Source organism: Solea senegalensis, linkage group LG6, assembly GCF_019176455.1.
Source record: "Solea senegalensis isolate Sse05_10M linkage group LG6, IFAPA_SoseM_1, whole genome shotgun sequence".
NCBI classification, from domain to species: Eukaryota; Metazoa; Chordata; class Actinopteri; order Pleuronectiformes; family Soleidae; genus Solea; species Solea senegalensis.
Genome location: NC_058026.1, coordinates 9,305,995 through 9,331,156, shown reverse-complemented (window position 1 = coordinate 9,331,156; position 25,162 = coordinate 9,305,995). Strand labels below are relative to the sequence as shown.

At 41.9% G+C, this 25,162-nt stretch overlaps 1 protein-coding gene across 2 annotated transcripts in view; it reads left to right on the top strand.

Annotated features, from left to right (window-relative positions):
- Nucleotides 1-21,099: 21,099 nt before the first annotated feature.
- mxi1 (max interactor 1, dimerization protein) overlaps nucleotides 21,100-25,162 on the top strand; it is a 31,173-nt gene continuing 27,110 nt past the window's right edge. The window contains exons 1-2 of one of the 2 annotated variants that reach the window (XM_044028335.1): nucleotides 21,100-21,499; nucleotides 24,075-24,177. In XM_044028335.1, coding sequence (XP_043884270.1) covers nucleotides 21,271-21,499; nucleotides 24,075-24,177 — 332 coding nt within the window. In that variant the 5' untranslated portion in view covers nucleotides 21,100-21,270. Of the gene's footprint in view, nucleotides 21,500-23,369; nucleotides 23,924-24,074; nucleotides 24,178-25,162 lie in introns of those variants that run through there. The other variant, XM_044028336.1, reaches the window with a different exon arrangement.

Below are 25,162 nucleotides of genomic sequence, written 5' to 3'. Positions count from 1 at the left end.
GTGGCAGAAGCCTATTTCTTTATGTCTGCCTCTCCTCTCTCTCCCCATCATCTGCCAGCAGAGAGTTGGAAGGCAACAACAGTGGGGAGGAGGGAGGAGAGACAGCAGTGTGACTCCCCAGTGACCACCTCTCTTTGCTGAGGTGAGAAAAAGAAAAAAGAAAAAGAAGTATAGATGGAGGGGATGAGGGGCACAAGGGAGGAGAGGTGTAGCAGACAGGGGACAGAAGAGAGATGTGGAGAGGAACAGATGAGTGCCTGGATCTGGATTAACTTAATGCCAGCTATTTCTATATGCTGTAGAGGAAACACAGTATGGAGGAAATTCATCTGTCCAGGGACTACAGATGAAAAATAGCCTCTACTCTTCCTGTATAACTTAACCGATACATAAATTAATTCTTTAACCTTTTCATTGGCTCGCTACTTATTTATTTATAATTTATGTGTTGTATTTTTGTCATGAGTATCATTTCCTGTCTGTGATCGATGTACACATCCTGTTTGTTCCTTACTGAGTTTGCCGCTATACGTTGCCATGCAAAATAAAAGACTATAAAGACTTGTTTTCATCGTTCCACAACAAGAGTGCATTGGTTTTCAAATCTTTTGCTTACCCAATGCATTTGAATTCAAGTAATACATCCCACTGTTAATGTGATGTGGACGTGAATGTAAGTCTTATATTTCTCGATAAACAACAAAACTAATTGAAAGAGTGCTTTCTCTAACAGTTTCCCACACTGTCCATGCACTCGCATTTCCCACTATGTTATCCACTGTAAAAACAAAACAAAACAACAATAAAATCCTGAATCTGAATCCATACCCATAACCTAACCCCATGGTTCTCAACCTGGGGTCCAAGCCCCAGGTTAGTATGGTTAATATAATTATATTTCTGCATCCCAATCAGACACTCTGGATAATTAGAAGTCAGTATCACCCAAATAAAAACTACAATTTTTTTGGTCCACCTTTCAATTTATTTAGCTATTTATCACCAACACCTGATCACGTTCCTGTTGTGTGAGAAACGTACTCAGCGACTCACAGGACAGTTTTTATCTATACAAACTGTGAGAATAGGAACCAAAACCTACACCTGCTGTTTATTTTTGCATATGAACTTTTAACTTTATTCTTACAATAACATCTCAACAACATCTCAAGGCTGAGGTCATTATGAAAAACATATATTACAAGAATAACACGTGAAGCGTTGGTTCTTTATCATATCGAAACGGGGAGAAAAAAAACGATGGTAATCACGTTCGCAGGCAGAATTTGCCCAATTTCTTGCTTCCCACATGGGGGAATCATTTCCACTTGCTGCTGAGGCAAACACGGCATTCACACTGAAATGCTGTGTTTGATGTGGGATCATGGCCAAGCTGTCAACCCGTGCCTGGTCTCTGGTCGAGTGGTTTGTGACCCACATCAAACACAGGTGTGGAGCAGGGTCACAGGTCAGTTCAGATGTTGACCTATTAACCCCAGTGTCATGCAGGGTCAGTGCTGGGACCTGCAGGAGTCGGCACTTTTAGTCAAGAGTTGTTGGAAACCTTCATGCTAAGCCACAAATATCCTGTGTTGTATTTGAGTTTGCATTTACAGTCAAGATATTTTTCCCCTCCATGAAAGTGAATACCATAAGGTTTCTCCTCTGTTTTGTATGAATGGTGTTTGGTGTTGGTTTCAGTTTCACCAGTGTGTCTACAACAGTGAGTGTTACGCTACTTTAAATTGTTATGCTACAACAATGATATTTCACTGTCAGGTTACAGTACTGGAAAGCATTTTACCTCGCACTGTTCTGCTTTACATCTGTGTGGTAAAGTTCATACGACGAGTGAATGAGAGGAGATGGAGGGAATATAACGTCAGGAGAAGAGTGAATGGGGGAGGAAAAGAAAGTGATAGAGAGAGAGAGAGAGACAGGAGTAGTTGTTTGATTCACCCTCTATCTGTCATGTTTTCCTCTCTTGTCTGTGCTATTCAGGAGTCACACTGACCTCCATTCACCAGATAGTAACAAGGGCTCCGCCCCTACTGTAACGCTACACTCTTGGACTCTTGGACACACACACTCACACAACACAAAAACTTTCCTTACTCACACCCTCTGCCTCATTCCAGTTACACACACAGTGTTTTCATGCTCACAGCCTTGACGACAATCTATCCTTTATCCCTGTCACTCCACAAGATACACACACGCACACACACGCACACGCACACACACATACGGAACAGTGAACATATTCAGAAGTGCAAACAATCTTCATCTGGGTGTACGTATGCATAAATGTTTAATATTTATGTGCATGCCCTCCTCTCACCTCGCCTCAGCAAGAACTGGTTTATACAAACGTCACCCATGCATACACACCCCACCCACCCACACACACACACTGATGCCCACAGACACACACGCTTACACAATATGCTGCACAAATACACGCCCCCCTCCCTCAACAGACAAAACAATATTCTCCTGTCTCTTCACTCTATATTACACTTGCAAATGTCCCCTCCTCCTTTCTTCCCCGATTAACATAAACAACTGCTATACTTTCTGTACAGTTTATGGGACATCTGCACTAGTGCCTGCCTATACATCCCACTGCCCATTATAATGCACACATTGTGATCCAATCACCCCCTGGATCAGGAGTGTGGGCTGACAAGCGCCTCACTGTGCCCGAGGTCCCTCCACATAAGCCATTGTAAGCCGTCCAGTATCACAATATAGGCTCCTCCCTCTATAAGACAGGATATAGGTCATTGGGTCAGCAGGACTAAGTGCTGTGTATTACAGTGGAATTATGAGTGTGCATTGACGCTCCCCTTCCAGATAATCACCTGCAGATTATCCCTCGGTGAACACTGGCCTTAATCAAACTCTGCTTGGAGAAAGTGTGTGTTAACATGTTGAACACGAGCGGGACGTGCTGACATTAATCAGGCAGCGCGTTGTTCCACTGACCATGAAACAAGAACAAGCGAGCGCGATATCTGAAGTGAGTTAAGTAACGAGTTGAGGATGGGTGTTGGTGACATGAGAAACAAACCTGCATGTCTCTTATTACTCCTTTTAAAAAGTAATAACATTACTTATCACATTGTATCAAATAGTTGACATTACACATTTTATTACTATATCACTTTTGTAAATACAATTAAAAAAGCGATCTAAAGGGCCAGTGTGTAAAATGTAGGTGAAATTATTTGGCCAAAATTGAAGATAAAATAATTATACTTTTTATAATATATAAAACTGCCTGATTTTATGAATTGTTGTATTTATGAGCCTTATCTTTATATCAGGAACCAGGTCACAGGTCAGTTCTATGGAGGCCCCCATTTTGGACCACCATGTTATTTTTACGACAGCCAACAATGGACAGACTGGACATCTTTTGACTTTTGTTGCTAATCAAAGTCTACATAGATTCTCCAACACACTCGGTAAGGAAGGGTGAGTTGAGGGATATTCAGCTGCAGCATGCAACTTCACTGTTAAGTGTTTCTAAATGTTACACACTGTACCTTTAAAGTTCCATGTCTAGCCCTACACTGAAGTTGTAAATTTTTTTTTGCCAAAGAGTGCAGCTGAATTTAATTTTCAACTAACCTTGTTGCAGCATTATAAGAACTTCTTAAACATACATGAAGTAGTGCAATGTTTTTTGTTCTTTTCATCCAGTTTATCTTTATCTCTTTCACAGTGAAAATGAGTTTCTGCTTCAGTTTCATTAACCATGTTGTTTTCTCTCTCTGCCTCCTCTGCTTTGGCATTCCTCCCACCTTTGTAACTGTGCATGTGACCTGGTGAGGAGCAAGGGTCATGGGCCAGTGGCGAGGGTGTTGAAGGGGGTTTCTAAGCCCTTCTTGTTATAAGCAGAACTCCCGCACTATGCCATCTCTTTCAGTAGGGGACTGAAATGAACTCCATGGGAGGGAACGGCGCTCCGTCGCAGGCGTCTGCTCACATCACCCCACCCCAAATCTGAGGAGGGCCAGCCATCTGTGCCCTTTGTCTATGGAGGGGAAAGCCACCTCATTTCTTTTCTACGCAGCCCAGCACACGTATACCCAAGCCCAAGAAGGAAACAGGAATAGAGGTAGGGATTTGTACAAGGTTGAGGAGTTTCCACCCCTTTTATTTATTTGTGTCCCCCATCTTGAGGAAAGAAAGAAGGAAAGAAAGAGAGAAAGAAAGGATTTCTATTCAGAAAGGTGGCCCTGTTCCTCCTCTTAGTATAAAATATCAACTTTTCCCTCTTCTTTCTTCTCCAGATTCTCTTCTTCCATCTCACCAGCTCACAATGACCGGCTGTGTTTGCCTGGGAGTTGCCGATTGACTCGCCAAATTTGTTCCCATAGCTCATTGTTTCTGTGCAGGCCTTTCTTGGAAAACCAGACCCCCCCCAGAAGATCATGTTTGAATTATTCAACAGAGAAGTAACTTCTGGCCAAAGTCACTTTCACCCAAGATTTGCACATGTGAATATCAAACATCATGCAAAGGCAAGAAAAGAGGAGAAAAGACACGTTTCCCAGCCTTAGCTTTAACTCATAATTCATGTCGATGTCTGACGAGAATCTGAATGAAAAGACATGAAATCAGCCATGGAAATTGGATACTAAAGACCCATTCCAAATCTCTCTTTTAAAAAAAATCCAAAGCAGGGTTCATGACCGGTGGGCTGTACGAGGCACATCAAATCACCATTCACAAGATATAAGAGTGTGAGATTAATAGAGTATGACAGATGTTCAGATAGAACACTTAGGGAGACAGTTTTGGACTGCAGAGAACCTATAACCCCCATCACAAGACTCAACTCCAAAGGCTCCATCTGACTTTGTTTGGATGTGTGTTCTATGGCCCATGTGGATCTACTCTCACTCACTCACTGCACTTACATGCATGTTAAAAGTCCAATTTCAGTCAGACTAAGACAATAATTCAAACTGGTCTTAGTCGGACTAACATACCTGGATAATGCGATTCATAGTCTGATTACTCTTGCATGTAGTCGGACTAGAGTTGGACTTGGCGTTCTGCGCATGCATCCAAAAAAAGCTACGGACCCACTCTTGGACTTGATTGGGTGCAAAACTGTCGAGAGACTAGAAGACCTAGTCCTGGTCATAGAGGCTGGACCATCCTCTCCACCATTTCTATTAGGCCTCTACTTCACTTCTACTCCCTTACAAACTATTATAGAACATTTTTATCAGATTTAGGATTGAGTTGACTCGTGTCCCCAGAATTGCCGTTCAAGCAAATAGTGTAGCCTGGAGCTGTTTTTCAGAGATGAACTCTGGACAACATCCAAAGATTTGAGTCTGGACTTTATCTGCTGTTTACTGTTTACACGTGACGACTGCAGGTGAGAGAGCGTCTGAGTGCGTTACATTCACAGCAGCAGTTGGAACCTAGTTTAGGCATGCAGGAAGTGGGACACTCATCCTGTGGAATGGCTGCTACATGTGGAATATTTCTGAGTCTCTCCTGCGTCTTTCTCACTTGAACATTAAGCAGAGCTTATACCAGGGAGCTGGCAGATGGATCTCTGGAGAAGCTCTGGAGCAACATCTGCAGACACTTGTTTTTTTATATGTATATATATGTATATATATATATATATACATATGTATATGCAGCCCCACTGGAGGATCCCCAGAGAGGGCATGTGTGAAACCAGCTTTGGTGTGCTCAGAACAATGACACTACAGCAAGAGTCAAAATGTTAAATAACATTGTTAATGTACTTAACACCAGCACATTAGAAAGCACAAGTAATATTTTGCTTTGAGCATTAGTGGTAGCCATTAGCACCATTAGTCAGTGGTGTACTTTTAGGGAATGAATGTTGCCATGTACGATTTTATGAAGATAGTGTGTGTGTGTGTGTGTGTAGTCGTGACGCTTTATCACCATGGTTACCAAGAGGGTAACAAACATGTTGCATTCAAAACCCTAATTCCATTATTGAGCTTTTATCCTGCCTTGTCTTTACTATGCTATTTGTACCTCTTCAAACATTTATACTGGGAATTTAGTGAGGACAAATATAATTGGAAAGCACATTCAAAAATAACAACCGCTGACCAAGGTGCTGTATAAAATAAAAATAGTGAAAGCTATATAGCTACGTAGAGGGGACTCTCTCCAGTCGATGGAAGCTACAAAGCACAATCACAACTGTGTTTCCACTTTGATCCTGTGTCGACTTGAAGAAGCTGGTCAGCAGACAAGTTTGATCTCGATAGAATGTGTGGTTGTACGGTCAGAAATACTCTATAGGCAAACACATAAATCAATCCCATAATGTATAGATAGCCATGAGAGAAATGTTTTCTCATTAGAACTCCACCCATTACAGTCAGAAAAACATTACTCCCTTGTGATCAGTGTAAATATCCCATAGAAGTTAGAAGTGGAGGCATATGCCTGCAGTCTACTCTCATACAAAGCTTGACATCTTGTTGAGACAAACAGTCCATTGTCCATTGTTACCTGTTGTGTCGTGTTCAATGTCGTCGCCCTGGTACGACGTCAAGCTGTGTGGTCATCGTAGCGTAGCCCATGCCCCACCTACCAAGTGAAGGTACTCTTCTCAGTCAAAACGAAAGCCTGACCCAAGACTTTACCATTCCAAACCATACCGTACTGTACCATGATGGTAACGCCGCACAATATACAGTAAAAGGCACCATGGTGATCAAGCAGGACACGATAAAAGCCTTTATTAATGTTCTCTTCTAAAAATCACCAAACAAACAAACAAACAGAAGGACTTGGTTGAGACAGTCACTAGGAAAAAGCTGAATTGATCAGCTGTGTTTATCTTTTCTGTATCGGTATACAAGCTCGAGTGTGGTATCATTTCATAGAATGAAACGTGTCCACCTCTGCGACGCTAGGATCCCTTTAACCTTGTCAGTATTAGTTTCTTGTTTTAATTTGCATCTAGTTGTTACCATGTCGAGCACCATTCTGAGTCTTCCTACATGCATGAGCTTTAAATGTATTAAATTGACAGAGTATTCATAATTCCAGTGATCCAGATTGTCTTATATCATACCCAGATTTTTCAAGGTCTATGTTCAGAAACAAACCTCAGTTTAAATATCCGGAGAGTTTCATAAATCTGCTTATTAAACATATCCCACCTTTGTCCTTGAAAGAGTCCAAAATGCAAAGGAGTTCAGATTATATGTGATGGAATAAGGTTAGATGTGTGCACTACTGATCACAATCTTATAATCTTGTAAACAAAAAAGTAAAAAGTCAAGATTTATCAGGATTTTAGCAGCTGCAGTCATGTCTGTGCCAAAGGCCATTAGGACAGGGTGGTGTGTGTGTGTGTGTGTGTTTGTGAGCATGAATGTGTATCTGACGCAGTATGGCAACATGAATGTGTCTGGTTGTACTGACTGTATACATGTATACATGGGTATGTGTCTGCCTCCCATACAGTTGAAAGCCCCTTTGTCACACACCCCCCCCATCACACACACACACACACACACACACAGAAATGACGTTAACGGGTGAGTGCAGCTCCAAATGATGATGCTGTAAGGAGGCCACTGGGGTTCACACCCCCTCACTTTCATGATGATTCATTGGCTGTTACACTCTCCTACTGCCTTTGAGTCTCATCTGGGATGCAAGTGTGCGTAGGGATGTGGCTGGAAATGATAGCTAAGTGACGAATCAGCGTTGTTTGCCTGAAAACCGTAATAAACTACTCGCTGCTAGATTCATTTTGAGCACAGCATTCATCGTGTAAAACACAGCTGTGAGAATTAAACTAGCAACTTGGGCCTATAACGGGAGGCGAAGATTAGAGAAGATATAATAAACAGATTTCAGTCATGTTTGGAACATTCATTATTGCAAAAGAATCATAGACTGTGGATTCAAAGTGTCAACCTCGTCACTTTTACGTATATAATTATATAAATATCATGAGGCGTTGTGAACACATTAGTCTGACTGAAATTATACTAATTTGAATTTCTCTAAATCAGATTTACACACCCAGATAATGCCAGCGCAATGCCGAAGTGTAGATCAGTTAAAAACATACATTAATCTCCAACATTTATCTTAATATTTAGTGTCTGGCGTATCAAGTGACAGCACTGCTGAAAGCCGACGATCGTGAGTCGAATCACACCCCGTTCAGCTGTATTTTAATTCAGTGTCCGAATCTTTTTAATAAACTGATTCTAAAGATTCAGTACACTGCAAAGCAGTTCTTTTCAGTACACCTTTCGTCACTAGTTTGTGTGTTTGTGTTGCCGGTAAAATGTCGTCACGGCATTTTTGTGCAGCCGTGTTATGACGACCTTGCAAAAGCGGAACTATAGTAATACTGCTTCCTGTAATCTTCCACCGAAGTGTCATGTGATGTTGCTGTGACCTCATCAATCAAAACTGTCAAAGTAAACAAACTAAACCCTAGCCCAGAAAATAATGTAGTCACCGTAAAACAAGCTTAAATGGGGTGTGACACCACCTGTTGTAATGGAGTCACCCAGAAATCTATTCCACGCACGTGCATGTGCACTGGGACAACGACAGTAGTTCAATTAAATGACGCTGAATTAACTTTGCATGGAAACGTACTGACAGACACAGGGCAGCGGACGCGTGTGGCAGCAACAGGGACATGGGGACATTTTGCAGCTTAAATTGATTGACCTGAAAAGATCAGAGCAGCTTGAGTAAACTGTCTATACTAGTGTCACTTCATTAAGTAAACAGGATTTCTTGACAGTCAGGAATGAACATCCAGTGTTTTAATGCAGCTGGAAGTTCATCCATTTGAATTGGGATAGAGTGACACCTGGTTCCATTCAGACCAGTCTCATCCACTTTACCTAAAAGCCTTGAACCTGGAGCCGTACTTGAAGAAATGAAGTGTCTGTGCATGTTTCTGACATCTCGAGTGTTGTTCCTACTTTGCATCACTTTTTTTGTGTGTACTGTGTGGGGATGGACAGCGTTTTATGAAGTGTACCAGTGTCTGTGCAGGATTCACAGCCTCAGTAAACATTACATTACCGTACAGCCACTGTAATCTGCCTGCAGTGATTCTTATACCCCATGACCATTGGTCAAAAAGCCCATATAATCACAGGTTTAATGGGTTTTTCTCCAATGAGAATGTGTTTAATCAGCATTCACTCGCAGGTCAAATGATTCTGCAACGCACATGTGTTTTTATGGGGCTTTGGCTCTGACCGGCATCAGCGGGAATGTAGGACCTGGGTGTGACGACCCCAGGGTCGCGCCTTCCTTTTCCTTGTGTGTATGCGTCTGCTGAGTGTGATGGGCTGCAGGTGTGCGTGTTTGATTGAATGCCATGTGTGTGAGTGTCTGGCTGGATCCTGGGAGCTGATTGGTGCTGCACAGGAAGCCTGTTCATCCCAGCTGCTGTGGACTTTCCTTGAACCACTCACAGTCAGACTGCAAGTAGATATTTCATGCTTGTTCTTTAAAATAATTGAGTTTGAGAAAAAGAGAAAGAGTCTGATTTTCTTCTTGGCCTGGTCGTAACGCTGGGTGAACAACTACTACTAAATTCACGACATGCATTTCCAGCTGTTAGCATAGATGTTAACATTAATGTTTGTAGCCATCTTTACATTTCAAAACTAGAGACAGTGTTTGTTATACTTTATCTTATCAATGGGATCATCTAAATCAGGGGTGTCAAACTTAAATGACCAGGGGGCCAATGAGCATCTAGTCTGGTCAAGCGGGGGCCGACATAGAGGAAAACCAGTGGAAAAAACAACTATTTATAGCTGGTGGGCAATATAAGATATTCATTATGATATTAAACAGAATTGAGGAATAGAGACAGAACATAAGACTAAATACATTTAGTCTTATGTTCTGTCTCTATTCCATCACCTCGCACAGTGGTGGGTGGGCCGCATGAAATGGATTGGAGGGCCACATGTGGCCCCTGGGCCACCAGTTTGACACATGTGATCTAAATGACTGATTTAAAGAGAAACAAAAGTAAAAGATATACGTCAATGATTGGCTGTTTTTTGTTTCTTCCGCCAAGTTGAATTGTTTTTGGCAAATCAGTGATGTCCAAATTCCTGCATGGTTGACACGGTTGAAAACCCCCACCACAGCACAGAACGACTGCTTCTACTAGCAACGGAAATGGTGTTAGTTTCCTTTTTTCAGCAGCTTCATCACGGTTTCAAAATCCCTGGTATATCTGCTAATTTTAGTGTGAAAGAGACTTTACTTGAAAGCATAGCTGGTGCAGGGTCACTGTGAGGTGACAGACAGTACTTGCATACTTTTGTGGTATTTTCTTATAAGGTTCAAAATTCCCACACAAACATCCAAGTATTTTCATTTACTCTGGCAGATTGGGCCAGATTTAGCTGACTTCGAGGTACTATGTTACGGCGCACAGTCACTATTGCACGCCAGTGAGAACGTACTTATATGATGGGCATCGTCAAAAGTTTTCAAGCTAGGTTTAACAGGCAAATATTACAACAGAGACATTTCTAATTTAGACACCCTGACAACCTGGTTAAATGCAGTCATGCTTAAGTACAGCCTCTTATTCTGCAGGATACCCACTCTACAAACTTACAGACACATACACACACAAACCCCCCACCCCGGGCAGTGTGCTCTATCCTTCTGGGCCTCGTCTTATCCTAATGGGATTGCCATGGTGGAAGTCACCCAATAATGAAAATAATTAAATCAGCAAGAACCCAAAGAAAGGTTACCGCTCCTAAGTAGGCAGTACCCCCAGCCAGACTGCACCGCCTTCTTCCCTCTCAGCTTGAGAGTACGGAGGAGAGAAAGAAGGCAGGGTAAGGAGGATATTCTCAGACAGAGCTTGGGGGGGAATATGGCAGACTATAAAAGACAAAAAAGTTAGTGAACAGAGTAAGAATGTTGAGGCGGGGTGTTCATCTAAAAATATCAATCATCGAAATGGCAACCTGTATTTGTCATTTTAGATCTGTGAAGGTTTGAAACACAACTGAAAGGCAACAGAAGAAGGGGGTGGACCCCAATCTGAGAAGCTTCAGTTCACCACAGCATTTATTCTACAAGTCTGAACTTCACTGGAGGAATGATCACCATTCCTTTATGAGCTACGCCCTCATTTGGTGTTTGGATGTTGCTGTTGTTTAACATTTAATCCAGAAAATCCGGTGATTGCAAAGGTCATGATGATTAACATAATTTTCATACTCCATTCAGTGAGCCCCCTGTGTGATATCTCCTCTGGAGAGTCTAGTTGTTATTTAGTTTTTATTCGTGTGCTAAGCAATGAGCATATACTTCCTCCACATAGTAACTAAGAATGATCTTTGCACAGTGATGCAGATAAACATACCACAGGTTGTCACTCACCAAAATAAAAACATGTGCTTACAAGCTCAGGCTGGGAGATAAACACAAAACAAGATGAGAATTATGGAATGTGTGCGCACAGTTCCTCTGGGACAGGAAATGGGAGCAGTGACAACAGGAAGCCCGTGTAGAAAAACAACGAGACAGGATTCCCACAGCATCTCCTCTCCTCCGTGTTCTTGTTGCTTTCTTCATCTCCTCTGGCTCCTCTTCACACCTCTTCATTCTTCTCTGAATGCACACTTCATCCCTCTGCAGTCTCTCGAGAGTCTGAGGCTACTTTTCTACAGCGACATGAGAGACGAGAGCAGGAATGTGAATAATTGCACCGGCATTTATGTTTATTTATTTATTTATATATATATTTATTTATGTTGTATATGCAATGGGTGATGAAAGCCGTGCTTGTGGTTTGAGGTTGGGTATTTTTTTGAGGATGATCTAATGTTGGCCCATGTTTAATATTTGGTGATGGCGAACAAAGAAATACTCTTTGCCGTGTTTGATGTGCAAATGAACGACCATGCAACCCCAGCTAGCAGGTTATATTGAAACACTAACTTTTTCCAACAATCACTGAGAAGTGGAGTTGTTGTTTCTTTCTACTGCTCAAAAACCTGGTCGTTCATCAGTATGACGGGATAATCGCTGTCCTGCTGCTGTATACACACAAATGCTCCCTCAGTCGGGTCTGATAGTATTGCATGACAGGGCTTGTTTTCAGATGACGGACATAGCATACAAATAATAATAATATAATTTCTGTTTACGAAGACCACACAGAGGCAGAATAATGTACCAAAACGTACATACTGCAGCTTTACTGTTGATCCAAATATCAAATATAAGCCAGTTGTAAATACAAGAAAAAAAAACATTCTTTTTAAAATACTAAAAGGCTAGAAAGAAAATCAAAGTGAACTACATACTAACAGCCTGTTTTAAATATTCACATCTCCATTTGGACCTAATGGATTTGAGGTTGAGCTCCACCAACAGAGTCAGGGAGTCAAATGTTACTTTCCTGAAAGTTGACTGACCAAAGGCACAAATGATTGTAGGAGCAGAGTGGAGTGTCCAGAAATGGGGAAAAAGGAGTTGTTTGTGTTTACCTCTCTCTGCTGCAGTGCGACCTGAGGTGCAATGTTGTACAGCAGTCATTTTTCAGTCAGGATTTGACGATGCAAAATACAAGTACTTAAATAAAGTGTGTTAATACAGTGACTGATGTTAATATCAGTACATTTCCAGGATCTTCTGTGGGTCATTGTGCCACTTTTTGGTCTAATCAGCACTCAGGAGGGATGAGGTCATGTCTCCCTCTCATCCCATTCGTCCGCCGACTCCCTTCACACAACGTCTTTTACTGCTTCCTTCTTTTACAGGTTTGTCTCTGAACCTGCACGCCCTCTGCCTCTGGTCTCCCTTTGCGCTCCTCTTTCATTTGCAGAGCAGACACACTGCCCCAAGCCCCCCTCGTTAATTTGGCAGCACCCCACGTTAGAGACACAGAGTAGAGGTGGATGGCTGTGGAGGCGGTGTTGTTTTGTTGTTAGGGGATTGTGTTGCCACACCTCCAGTGGAGCTGCACAGACAGAGAGAGAGAGACAGCAGTCTGAGGCCCCTGTGGATAAATGACAGGTTAGCATGCCACCTGAAGCAAACAGTGTTCCGGCTGCTGCGTCGTCACCGGTGACGCTGAAAAAAGACGAGGACGAGCTGGACGCATCTCACCTATCTGTTTTAACTTTCCACGCTTTAGCTTGTGTCTGTATATTTGCATGTTGATTTTGCATGAGCCTCTAATCTCTTAATAAGTATTTACAAACCAGACTTAGTGTTTGTGTACATTATTTTGTTATCCTCTCCCATGTTCCTCAGTCACTCTGTGTCTCGCCCCTCCCATGCCCCGGGCAGTGTGTGTGTGTGTGTGTGTGTGTGTGAGACAGTTTGTGCTACTTTTTTTGGTTTCAGCGTTGGCTCTGATTTCCGTGGAGAGATTTTAATTGTTTTCTCATTTGTTAAAAAATTTCGACTCACGTGCCTTTTGTGTTTTTGTTCCACTGCTTTTGCCCATTGTTTCAGTTTGGTACACGCCTCAGTTTGTTTGTTTCCCTGTGGCTGCAAATGTCCACGTATGTGTTTATCTGTATGGATTTTTGTATGTATGCTCTTGCTTTCCTCTTTCACACCGTGGCCATTGTCACCAGATGTCAGTGCCTGGGAAAAGAGGCAAACAATGGTCACCAAAAGCCAAAGGCCAATCGCCTGGGGAGGGGCGACACCAGTCTGTCGTCTAACTGGTTTATGTTTCACCCCCCCCTTGTCATTTCATCATCTTGTTTGTGAGCAAGATAATACTGTGAGAATTTTGGGTTCCCACCCCGGGACACTGAAGTGAAATTTTGCAAAAAAAGATGAAAATATGGGCCAGGGGGAGCATTGAAGCGAAGGGTGAAAATGAAGATTGAGCGGCACAGTAGCAGGCAAATCAGCAGCACTGATTTGAGGAAGAGGGCAGGGCGCAGCTGTATAACGTGATGTTTTGATGCTGTATCACAAGGAAGGGCTGAGAATATCCTGGAATGGAGATAATAACCAGGAAGCCTTTCCCTATAGTGGCCGCACAGTTTAAGCCAAACAAAAGAAAAGCCTGAGTGCAATCTTGATGGAAGACAGATTAGTATCTTGGTTAGAAAGCCCTGACAAAGCAGAGAGCCACACAGCTCGGGTCCTTTGGGAAAATAAGCACACTGACAGAAGTGTAGCCAGCGGTGTCAACATGAGGTCAGTGGAAGAGGCTTCCTCGAAAACATGCTTTGTCACCTCAGCAATTTCCCTCAAACCAGTATACACTCTATCTGATGGACGGTGTTTTAAGCAGGCAGCAGTTGGACACCGATGTTTGCATAGTGAGTTTTGTAAATATGAATTAACTGAAAAACAGCTGTAGCTATTTGTCGTGTTGCTGTGTCAGTTCAACTCCTGGGATTTGCATATTTGTGTGTGTGTGCATCACCGTGGCCAGTTCACATGTAAACCAACAATTACAGTAATTGATCTGTGGAGGAAAGAAAACAGCGGGCAGGGCATTTATTCAGTGTTTGTGTGATCAGGCCTGACCTCCCATGGAGAACAAATACCTATTGTGGCTGATGAGAAGAGGACACAAAGGTTAAGGATGAGGGTCTCACTCAGTGGCCTAGTTAACCACACCACATGACACAGGACAAAACATAGGAGAGGTTGATTAAGGATGCTCTTACCCTTCAGCTGGCACTCACATGCTCCACAGTCACACGTTAGAAATAAATATTAACAATGTCCTGAATTTGACACGCAATACTGTATTTTAGTATTTCAGGGACATCACTGTTGCTGTGTTTTAACTGTGATTCCTTTAATTATGAATAAAGTTAGACTAATGTACCTTGTGGAGCGAGTTTAAGCCGAGGTCAAGAGGCCACTAGGGAGAATTGGAAGCAGAGCGATGCTTCTGGTCTTTTGGAAATCTAAACACAGTAATCCAAGGCTGTAAAAAGGTCAGCAGTATGAATAGCTACTCTCCAGTCTCTTTGCCCAGTTGCCAGTACAAAGGTTTCACCCCGGAAGGGTGTTTGTGTTTACTATGAAGCTATTCATTAATGTTACATGGACTATTTCTCAAAAACTATCTTTTATATCACTCTGTTCCACTTTGTTCCCATCATTTCCACCCACTCCTGCCCGTGTGCAGGGGTGGTGCACATGTTGGATATTGCCTAATTACCCATGAACACCGACAGTTGAAGTGGTCCTCCGAGAATGATGTAAATCGGTGACATTTACGAAAATGTCAGTGAGTTTTCAAAAGGAAGCAATAACTGACGAGAGAGGCCCCATTATAGCCGAGCATTTTTATTGTGTCGATGTTGCCATGCAGCCCCATGTTACCGCCTTCAGAAGATTTAAAATTGGTTTTGCTGGGTGATGTTGACTCAGGAATGATGCAAAACCACTCCACTGTAAAACACTGTCTGTGATTTCTGGGGAAAAATGCATTGAGATCAACGCATCCTCTGAAAACATAGTTGAAGGCGTACGTTGTCGTCATCATCATCATCATCACATAAAATGCAACATTAACTTTCCAATTGTAACCAATGCCTTCATTTAAACTCTGCAGAATAACTATTTTAAGTGCTCGTGACCAATTGATTAACAAAGGTCATCAATTTTAATTACATTTTTGCCAAGCGATGAGTCAACAACCATGCTGCTAACATATTTAGCCAATTAGCTCTAATGTTAACACAGTTGAGGCTGATGGGGAATAGCATTAGATTTGCTTACATTTCACCTAAAAACACAGTATCAGACAAGCTAACACTCCAAACTGCTGATGTAGCTAAACGGATAAGGGGATAACTGAAGTAGGGAACCATGGACATGATTTGGAACCTCGACAGCAAACCATCCAATAATTGTTGGGACATTTCAGTAAATACCACAAATGTCAAACTGACTTTGGTGAAAAGGTCACTGAATGCTTGGATCATGCTTGCACCATGCATTTCTGAATACAAATCCATGGCAGCTATTTTGTTGATATGACCCATTTCCAGAGTGTATCATAGTTCACTGGATTTGCTTGAGTTTAGGTGAAGATGTTTGACCTTGAATCAGGGTTCCCACAGAAAAAAACAAACAAAAAAACATTTTCATGGCCCTTGAATGTCTTTGAAATAGACATGGGTCATTGAAAGTGTTTGAATTTTATGCATGAAAGAAGTTAAGTTGATATTTAGGTAAATCCCTGGTTTGTTATGACGCCACCTAGTGTCATGTGCTCTGCATTGCTTGATACGTAGTCTAGGCCTATGCAGAACAAATGTCATGTCGTAACTATTAGCGCTGTTGTGGACACTGTCCACTGTCTCTCTTCGCCGTTGACGTGAGATTCCATGCAGAACAATTGCTGCGTGCAAGACAGAGAGTGATGCCTGGGAAATGCAAATTCCACGATCTGTGGCTCACCAAAGAAAACTACAGAGACTGTCTTGACCAAGATCCCAAGGACAATCACTTGGCCAGGTGCGAAGTGTGCTGCAAATCAATAAAAGTGGACTCCATGGGCGCCAAGCAAAGCTGCTTAAACTGTGTCAGCACATTCGGCCCTTGAATTTGAGGGAATTGGTCCTGGAAAGTCCTTGAAAAGTCTATGAATTTGATGTCAACCGAGGTGTGGGAACCCTCCATTCTTACAGATATAATGACGGATGACTAAGAACTTTCAAAGATATAAATACACATTGGCTCCACACATATACAGACAAACACTCCATCCATATAAAAGTTCAAACCCACTAATGTTCACTGGGTTGAACATTAGCTTTTCGCTACTGTATTTGAGGCTCTTACATTTTTAACTATCGACTAACTACAGTATGTCACACTTATTTGTATAGACTAGAGGATCAATCAACAAAAGTGTTGTCTTTTTAAACAATTCATTGTTTAATGGTACATGTAATGGGAAACCTTGCTATGTTATTTAGCATATCAACATTTTGCCAAGTAACTGCTTACCCACGTATAACTCACAGGGGAGTCGGTGGTTGTTGTGGTTTTCCCCTGAGACTTAAAAAACAAGCTATTCTTGCTAAAAACATTTGACCTCTGTTACTGTCTCTCCTCTGAAGGCTGAGCTGTGGCTTTATGAGTAAGCTTGGCTCCTTGTTCTGACATGAGTGTTGCCTTCTAATTAAAAGAGCATGGGGCCACCTTCATCTGGAATGATTGTGTGTTGAAGGATAATTTGACTTGTCTGTGTTGGGGGAGGCTAAAAACAATGTGTCTGTAGGACATCCATACCCCCTGGGCTATATAGTCTCTCTTTACCTTTACACTGTGACCACAGTTGCCTACTGGGACACATGACTCCCTCCTGATGCACAGCATTCCTATTTCTCCCACTCTGCAATGCATGACTTGTGACCTATTGTGAGCTTTCATGAAGATGTAAATGTTATGACCAGGTTGATTATCTTCAATGCAGAGTTACACCATGTACCTACTGTATAGCATATACAGTAGCAAAAGCAGTGCTTCCTCCATGACCGTAGCACAGACTCCGTCTGACACAGTCACTGGACTGAAATACAGCGGCAGGGTTTGTGATGCCGCTGGCCAGTCACGATTGGCAGTGCTGTCGCTAAATACACCAGACTCCTCTGTTAGATATTAAGATTTTAGACATTTCCCTTGTAATTGTTGGAGACTAACCCACGTTTTTAGGATTTTTCAGTAGTTTTAACAGCATAACAATTTGGCATTGTTCGGCTTGATTCTTGTGTCGCACGTCTCTATACTATGCCATTGGAAACACGCCATAGGTGTTGGATGAGCCCCCATTTTAGTTTGTTAGTCTTATGGCCGACTCACACATACGTGGTGGAGGCATTAACTGAAAAGCCTCTTATTCAATTTGAAAGGAGCAGCTTCAAGTGTCGCACAACTGCATTGTGAGTCCATTAATTTGCTTGTGATGCATGTGTCAGAAGTTGAGAACTGTTCAATTTTCCAAGCAGCAGCAGCAGCACAAACAGCAGCCAATCAAATCATTTTAAGCAAATATTCCAACACAGGCCCTGTCACATTTATGTGTTTACAAGGCTCAAAGAGGGTTTGCATATGAGGTTGTTCACCTTGTTATCAAAGTTTTTTCTCAGATAAAGTGCACACAACAGCGGCGGACACAGCAAACATCACATCACTATCACTTGGTAGCCTGTTCCCATCAAGTGGAACGGTTGGCTTTGGTTCAGTAAGGGACATAATCAGTAATTTTTTTTCAATTTCCAGTAGGAACAGAACAGAAAATAAGCGGCTCCAACCATTCCATTTTAAAACGGTATGGTACGGGTGGAGCTGGAGTAAAGGTACTGTTCTCAGTCCGTTCCAAACCGTGCCGTACTGTACCATGATGGAAATACAGCTATAAACATTGGCGCTATAGTTGGCCATGACAGACACTGTTCTGCTAAACAGCTGATGGCTACCTCCAGGTGTCTGACCTGTCCACCGTCAAGGGTTAAAGTGATACATTTGTATGAGTGCAGTATCAGCCGTTTCCTGGGTGACCTATGAAGTCACAGACCAAAACAAAGCATTAACTCATACTCCTTGTCAGTCAAAAAATGTACCAGCCTGAATTTCACCATGTTTTTCTGGCCTTTTCTCCTTCTGTTGCGGCTTCTTCATTTATTTCTGGGTCCCCTGACGATGGAAACTGTGGGGCATGCGCAGAGCACCTAGGCTAGTTTGGATTTGAATACACATATACATGCAGTAGTTATTTGCCTGAAACTGCATTATGTGGGTGTGCTAGTCCAACTCTGAGGAATGTAATTTGTTTAAAATTTCCCACAGACTGACATGTTTACATGTATTTGAAAAGTCTATTTTTAGTTGGATATAATGGTTAGATTTTGTTCTCACGTCATGTAAATGTAAATGACTGTTGCTCTGCTGAAACCGGTCACTGCAGGACACAACTGAAACTCATAAACAGGCCATAAAAAATTGCACCCGGTGACTCTAAATGAGGAAGTTGGCCTAAAATCCTTCAGAGGATGTGGCTGAGTACTTTTCAAAATCCACCTATTTTCCCAATCTGCTGGCGGTGGCAGCTTTGAAACTCTATAAGCAGGGTCACTCTGATATGTGTTTCCTTCCTCTGCAGCTACCCCTTACAGGGGGTGGAGAGGTGGAGCAGGGGCGGGAGGGACCTTCAGAGATTCCCCTGTGCGTTGGACTTGAAAGTTTCTGTCTCTGTGAACTTTACATCAAACGATCTGTGCTACTGTTGGCTCTTTGAAGTGGCAGAGGAGGGGGGCTCGGAGCTGAATACAGGCCTCTGCCTCGACATGTTCGGGTTCAAAATGGACTCTGTCGTGGTTTAAAAACAGCTCGGCTAAAGGTCTGCTGAGAATGGCACACGATCAAGGCGAAGGACTTATCTCTCCAGTCCCGACACACACCAGAGAGTGTATAGACACTACAGCATTATTCTACACACAGTGTAATATAAAACTATGGAACAGACACAACGATCACAACCCCTGCTGCTGCTGCTGCTGCTGCTGCTGCTACTTCAACAATGTGTTCTGTCTGTTCTACTTTAGTGCTGTAACTTACACAACATGCAACACTTCTCACTGTAATTCAAGATTCTTTATTGTCATTTACTAAGTAACAATGTAATATTACTGTGATGAAATTCCTTGTGCTTGGTGTTGACTCAACTTTTGAGAAGCAGCACGTATGGGGGGAAATGTTGTTGAAACATTGCATTTGCTGCTTTAAATTTCCCTACGACAGCATTCTTTGGCTGGAAGAATTGTATAGATTTTTACACTGCTTGGCTTCTTTAAGGTATACTTAAGTATAAAAGCAGCACTGACTACTAATAGTGCTATTGTAATGGCTGGTAACGTCTTTACTACTGCTACAACATTTACTGCCAGAAGACTGCTTCCTCTTCCTGCTCTAATGTGATGCATTGTGCTTACTAATAAAGTGAAGGAAGTCAGGGTTACTACATGGCCTGTAAATTGTGTAGTTATAAAGTAATGTTGACATATAAAACCACCTTCATGAGGTGGAGCTGGGTGTTTTTTCTGACCTCGCTGTTTAAGCTTTATTGCTACATAGAACAAACATCAAGAAACACATACGTTTAACTACGGGATTGCACTGTCCTGCTTGACACATCAGCCTCTTTAATAATCTACAAACGAGAGAAAAACAGAGAGGTGAAATAAAATAAAAACGATCACAACATTCATGGATAACAGAAATGATGTCAGAATTCACACTGCTACCAAAAATGAAGCAGAGGAAGTACATTATTCCCATTTATGCTGATCTGAGCCAAACGCCTAAAACACTTCTGTACATTGCAGTCACCTGACCTGGGAGTGAATGCTGGTTAAATACATCCTCACTGGGAAAAAAGTTAATTTAATCCATAGACCAGTGGATGTAATCTTCAACGTGGTGGTTGGCGTAAGGGGCCAATTTGCTGGTTGCCAAAAATAATCTGAAATCTTAATAAACTGAAATAAACTGAAATCTATGGGGAAATTAGCCAACTTCTCATTTGTTTTGTAATATAAGTAAATGTTCCTGAGTTAATGGACTTAATTGCCAATTTCAGGTAATCTTCAATAGAACATGATGTCAGTTTTGTAATGATGTTGATATTTAGAGGAAAATAAGCCATATTGAGACTTGAGAAAAAAGGGGAGTTTTATTTTGATGAGTGGGGTATGAGACAAATGAAAATCTGATTTGAATGACATTCAATTTTCCTATTTTTGTTTGTTTGCTATCCAGACTTTCAGAAATAATATGGATAAAAGGTAAGGGTTTGCCATAATTAAAAGCTAATTAATGTGAGATTTGTGTCCCCTTGTACTTTTTCTTTTTTTACTCTAACTTGAATACATTTTTAGACGAGTGCTTTTACTATATTTTTACTACAAAATAGTGGTACATTTACTTGAGTAGAAAATCTCAGTACTTTCCACCTCTGATGATGAAAGGACCTGTTTACCAGGCGGGCACAGGGACCATGCGGACTCCTCAGACAGAGGGGGGCCGGGCTCTCTTTTTTCCCATGCACCACCATCCGCTGACATTGGCCACTGCTCCACATTAAACACCCCGCATTCACAAAAGAGAAAAAAGGAAAAGAGGAGCCATCTGACAAGAGCAGCGTTCACTGGTATAGCTGCACCACACTGTTTACTGCGCTCAGGACACAAACCACGCAAACCGAGAGGGAGAAAAATGGCCAAAAGTGAGACGCAGAGGAGAAGTTTGAAGAGCGAGGAGTTCTTCTTCGATTCCGAGGCGTCTCTCTTGGACCGGCAGGATTTGGAGATGTCTAGTTGCCCCTTCAATGACGTCTTCAACTCCAAAGACTCCCACATGGAGCAGATCAACACTTTTTTGACAAATGTTCAAGTTCTGCTGGAGGCTGCTCGGTTCCTTGAGAGCGCCGAGAGGAAGGACGGAAGTGAGTTTATATTTGTGCTGCGTTTGATTCCCCCCTCCCAACCCTCCCCATTTATTTTCATTTGCATCTAAATTTCAGGGAAAAACAAGACTTCATTGTCAACAGTCTGAGACAACAAAAGGCTGAGTTCATTCAACTAAGCACCACTGTCTGCTGTAAGCACCGGGCACCAGACTAATATCAGTCATTTACTCACTGCTTTTTTTTCGAAGTAGTCTTAAAACGTGATTGTTTTTCTTTTTTTCCCCTTTTTTAATTTTGCATCGTGTGGTGCTTCGTGGTGTGCAGCGCTTTGCCGTATGCACAACTCTTAACATCAGGATCAGTTATTTCCCTCAGCAGCATAGATAAAGCAATATGACATAATGATGAGGTGTGTGTGTGTGTGTGTGTGTGAGAGAGAGATAAATCTGACCACATTGCAGCGCCCTCCAACTCTGTGAAAGGATGATGTCATTGTGCCTCTGCAGACTCGATGGAAAAAAAGCAAACTTTATAGGCCAAAACAAAAACCCACCTGGTCACAGCTGATCCATCAATCGATCCTTTATATGTATTATATTAATATGTCTATTAATGTATATCCGTCTGCACAATGTATTATTCGAAGGGGATTTTAAAGGAATTAAGCGACTGGATACAGGGTTGCGTGTAGATGGCATGGTGTCTTTTAAATGCAAGTAAATCCAGATTTGAAAGTAACAGATTATTATTTCAAGAAGTGCAATGATTTGTAAACGTATTTATAATGCTTATTATATTATAAGCCGTGCTTTATTTATAATCATATCTGCATAAACATAAAAAAATGCTCTTTTTTCCCATCGCTTCCGTGTGCACCTTTTCGTGCATAAAATCGCGCATCCGTGCAAATGCGTCCTCTTAGATATGTATCTATTATGATGTAACGTGGGAGTTTTGCAGGTTCCGCTGCTTCTGCTTCTTCTTCTTCTCCTCTTTCTCGTTCTCGATTGTTTGCTTCCTACTATTTGTGGGTGTGCCGCACTGGTTTCCACATGGCGCAAAGCTCCGCTGCCGTTGGCCAGCGGCGAGCTCAACCCCCCATGCCTGTCAAAGGCGTCCACCAATCAGACGCCCGGTCGTTTGTGACGTCACGTGTTGCTGGGCCTGGCTTCGGCTGGCAAGAACACCCTCAAGGTCCCGGTGAATCATGGGATTAGTAGGATATTAGAGGAGTGGTGTGAATGCCCATGGGGGAGTTATAAACCACATAGATGAGTAGACTATATCAGTAGCTTCATTAAAAAAAAAAAAAAAATCGACAATAGATTTTGTTTACATTGCAATAAATAAATGAATGACAAAGTTTGATTCTTTTGATCAGCTATAGCTCTTTTTGTGGATGTGTGTGCCTTCATCCTGTTTGTGATTAACTAAAAAAAAAAAGCATCAACAATAATAAATTGTAATTACACACTGTTGACATGGTATATATGATTACATTTTATTGTCATAATATTTTTTGCTTACTAGTTATTACCTGTGCTTTTACATATCTAGGGCCGAATGAAGGCTCTTAACTTGTCAAAGCAAAAGAATGACTGATCTGTGATTTGAAAACAAGGTTGAATAATTTGGTAACCTATCATCTGAAATGTTTTTAAAGTTATTTTCAGGTGTCACAATAGTAATGTAATGTAAGACTTCATATTTACCCTGACCCATGGAATAACCCGTTGCATTTTTAACATGAACGAATCCGGGTTTAAGTTTAAATCGGTAAATTAGAGTAAAGAGTAAACTATTTATTTGTATACGTGTTTGACAGCAGTTTACACGCGCACACACTCAATTTCCCACAATGCATCGCGGGCGGGTCGGCCTCTCCTCCGCTCGGTGCACGCCTCTCAGCTGTGCAGCTAGGTAAACAAACAGGAGAGCAGAGGAAACGAGCGGCGGCAGTCACTTCGCTGACTCTGCGCTCCCTCGGGGGAAGTTTTGTATCGTTTTTAATACTTTTTGTAAGAAGAAACATCAATACCGCGTTTTCTGGCAACTTTTAATACTTTGATACAATCGTTTTAACGCTTTTCTTACAAAAATAACCTGGCACGGATTGACTGTAGCTTGCTAGCCGTGAAATACTGGATTTCCCCCCACTGCTTTCGACAAAGGCTGCTGTTGAGCCAGCGAAGAGACTAAACGAGAATATATATATATATGTATATATTCTTTTTTTTAAAAGTATAATTCAGTTCAGCAACAATTGATGCACTGTCTTCCCTTTTTGCAAAAGCTTCCCGTCGTCGCTGCCCTTTGCAGAGCTGACGTTAAGCCCTGAAGGGAGCAAATAAGCTAACGTTCACCGCGGTGGTTAGCCTCAGGAAAGAATGACGGCCATTCAGCTGATTAATATCCAACGGTTACTCGAAGCAGCGGAATATATTGAGAGGAGAGACAGAGGTAATTATTTATGCGAATGTTGAACAAAATACTCAGTATTCGCCCTTCACGTCTCCTTCACTGACTGCTCAAAAAATAGGAAATCTTACAAGTAGTTTCAAATGTGAACTCGTCCACGGCTGACTGATAATCACATGTTTTCATCCAACAGAGTGCGAACATGGATACGCTTCCACGTTTCCTTCAAATCAGGACACAAACTACCAGAGGCAAAGGAAATTCCGCAATAAGAAGTTCAGCAGTAACCACAACAGGTAAGACACTGCTCTCTGTCGTGCATGACTGTTGTAAATGTGTATTTGTTGTCGGCGATATATTTAGGTTTTGTACAGAGCTGTCAATAAACAGGGTCACAAGATCCGAGAATGTCACTGTAAACAAGGTTTACAATAACATATATTAATTCACATTTAACGTATGGGGCATTCACAACCATTGTGTGCAAATAAAACGGGGGGAGGTGGTGTTTGTGGCTCTGCTGGCTTTTCATCAGCTGATTGTCAAACGGACTGCAGTGGCTAAGGTTAGGGACCGTCGTGAAAGTGACTGCCCGGAAATGTAAAAAGTCACCTCTTCTGTTATAGTTTCCTGCTCGTCCCTGCTCAAGTAAACGAAAAATGCTTTACCAAATTTAATAGTGACTGGCTTCTAAGAATTTGGTGTTATTTATGCAATTCATTTGGATGTGTTTGCGTATTCTACGCTGTGGGAGAGGGATGGTAGTTTCGTCTTATTCCCTGAAGAAGAAAAGCTGCTATTTATGGACAGTGTTGTTTGCAGACATCCAAAGGTGACTACGTGGAGGCTTTTTCAGGACTCACAATGCAGTTTGGACTAGAGCAGTTCTGCCTTACCCTTTATACATTTGATTGAGACAAGCTTTGATACATGTTGTGCATGTAATGGTTCAAAGCTGATTGTGGAACATGTGTTGAGTTAACTATTCTGTAGTGTCCTCTTTTATGTAGCACACAGATTAAAGCCCTTGAGGGCACTGCATTCACTGATGACAGGAACTCGCATTTAGTAGTCAGCGAAGCATGGAGATTCCCTCAAGTTAAGGCCCACTGGCACTGTGCTTTCTCTTAGTGCTAGGCTGCTTACATGTATCTATTCATTGGCGGCCATACGTCAAATAGTAGTATCCACACTCCCTCTCTTTCTGAGCCTTTTAATATTAATGCAGAAACAGGCCACAAACGGGAACAACATATTACTCATCATAAGTGCTGAATGCTG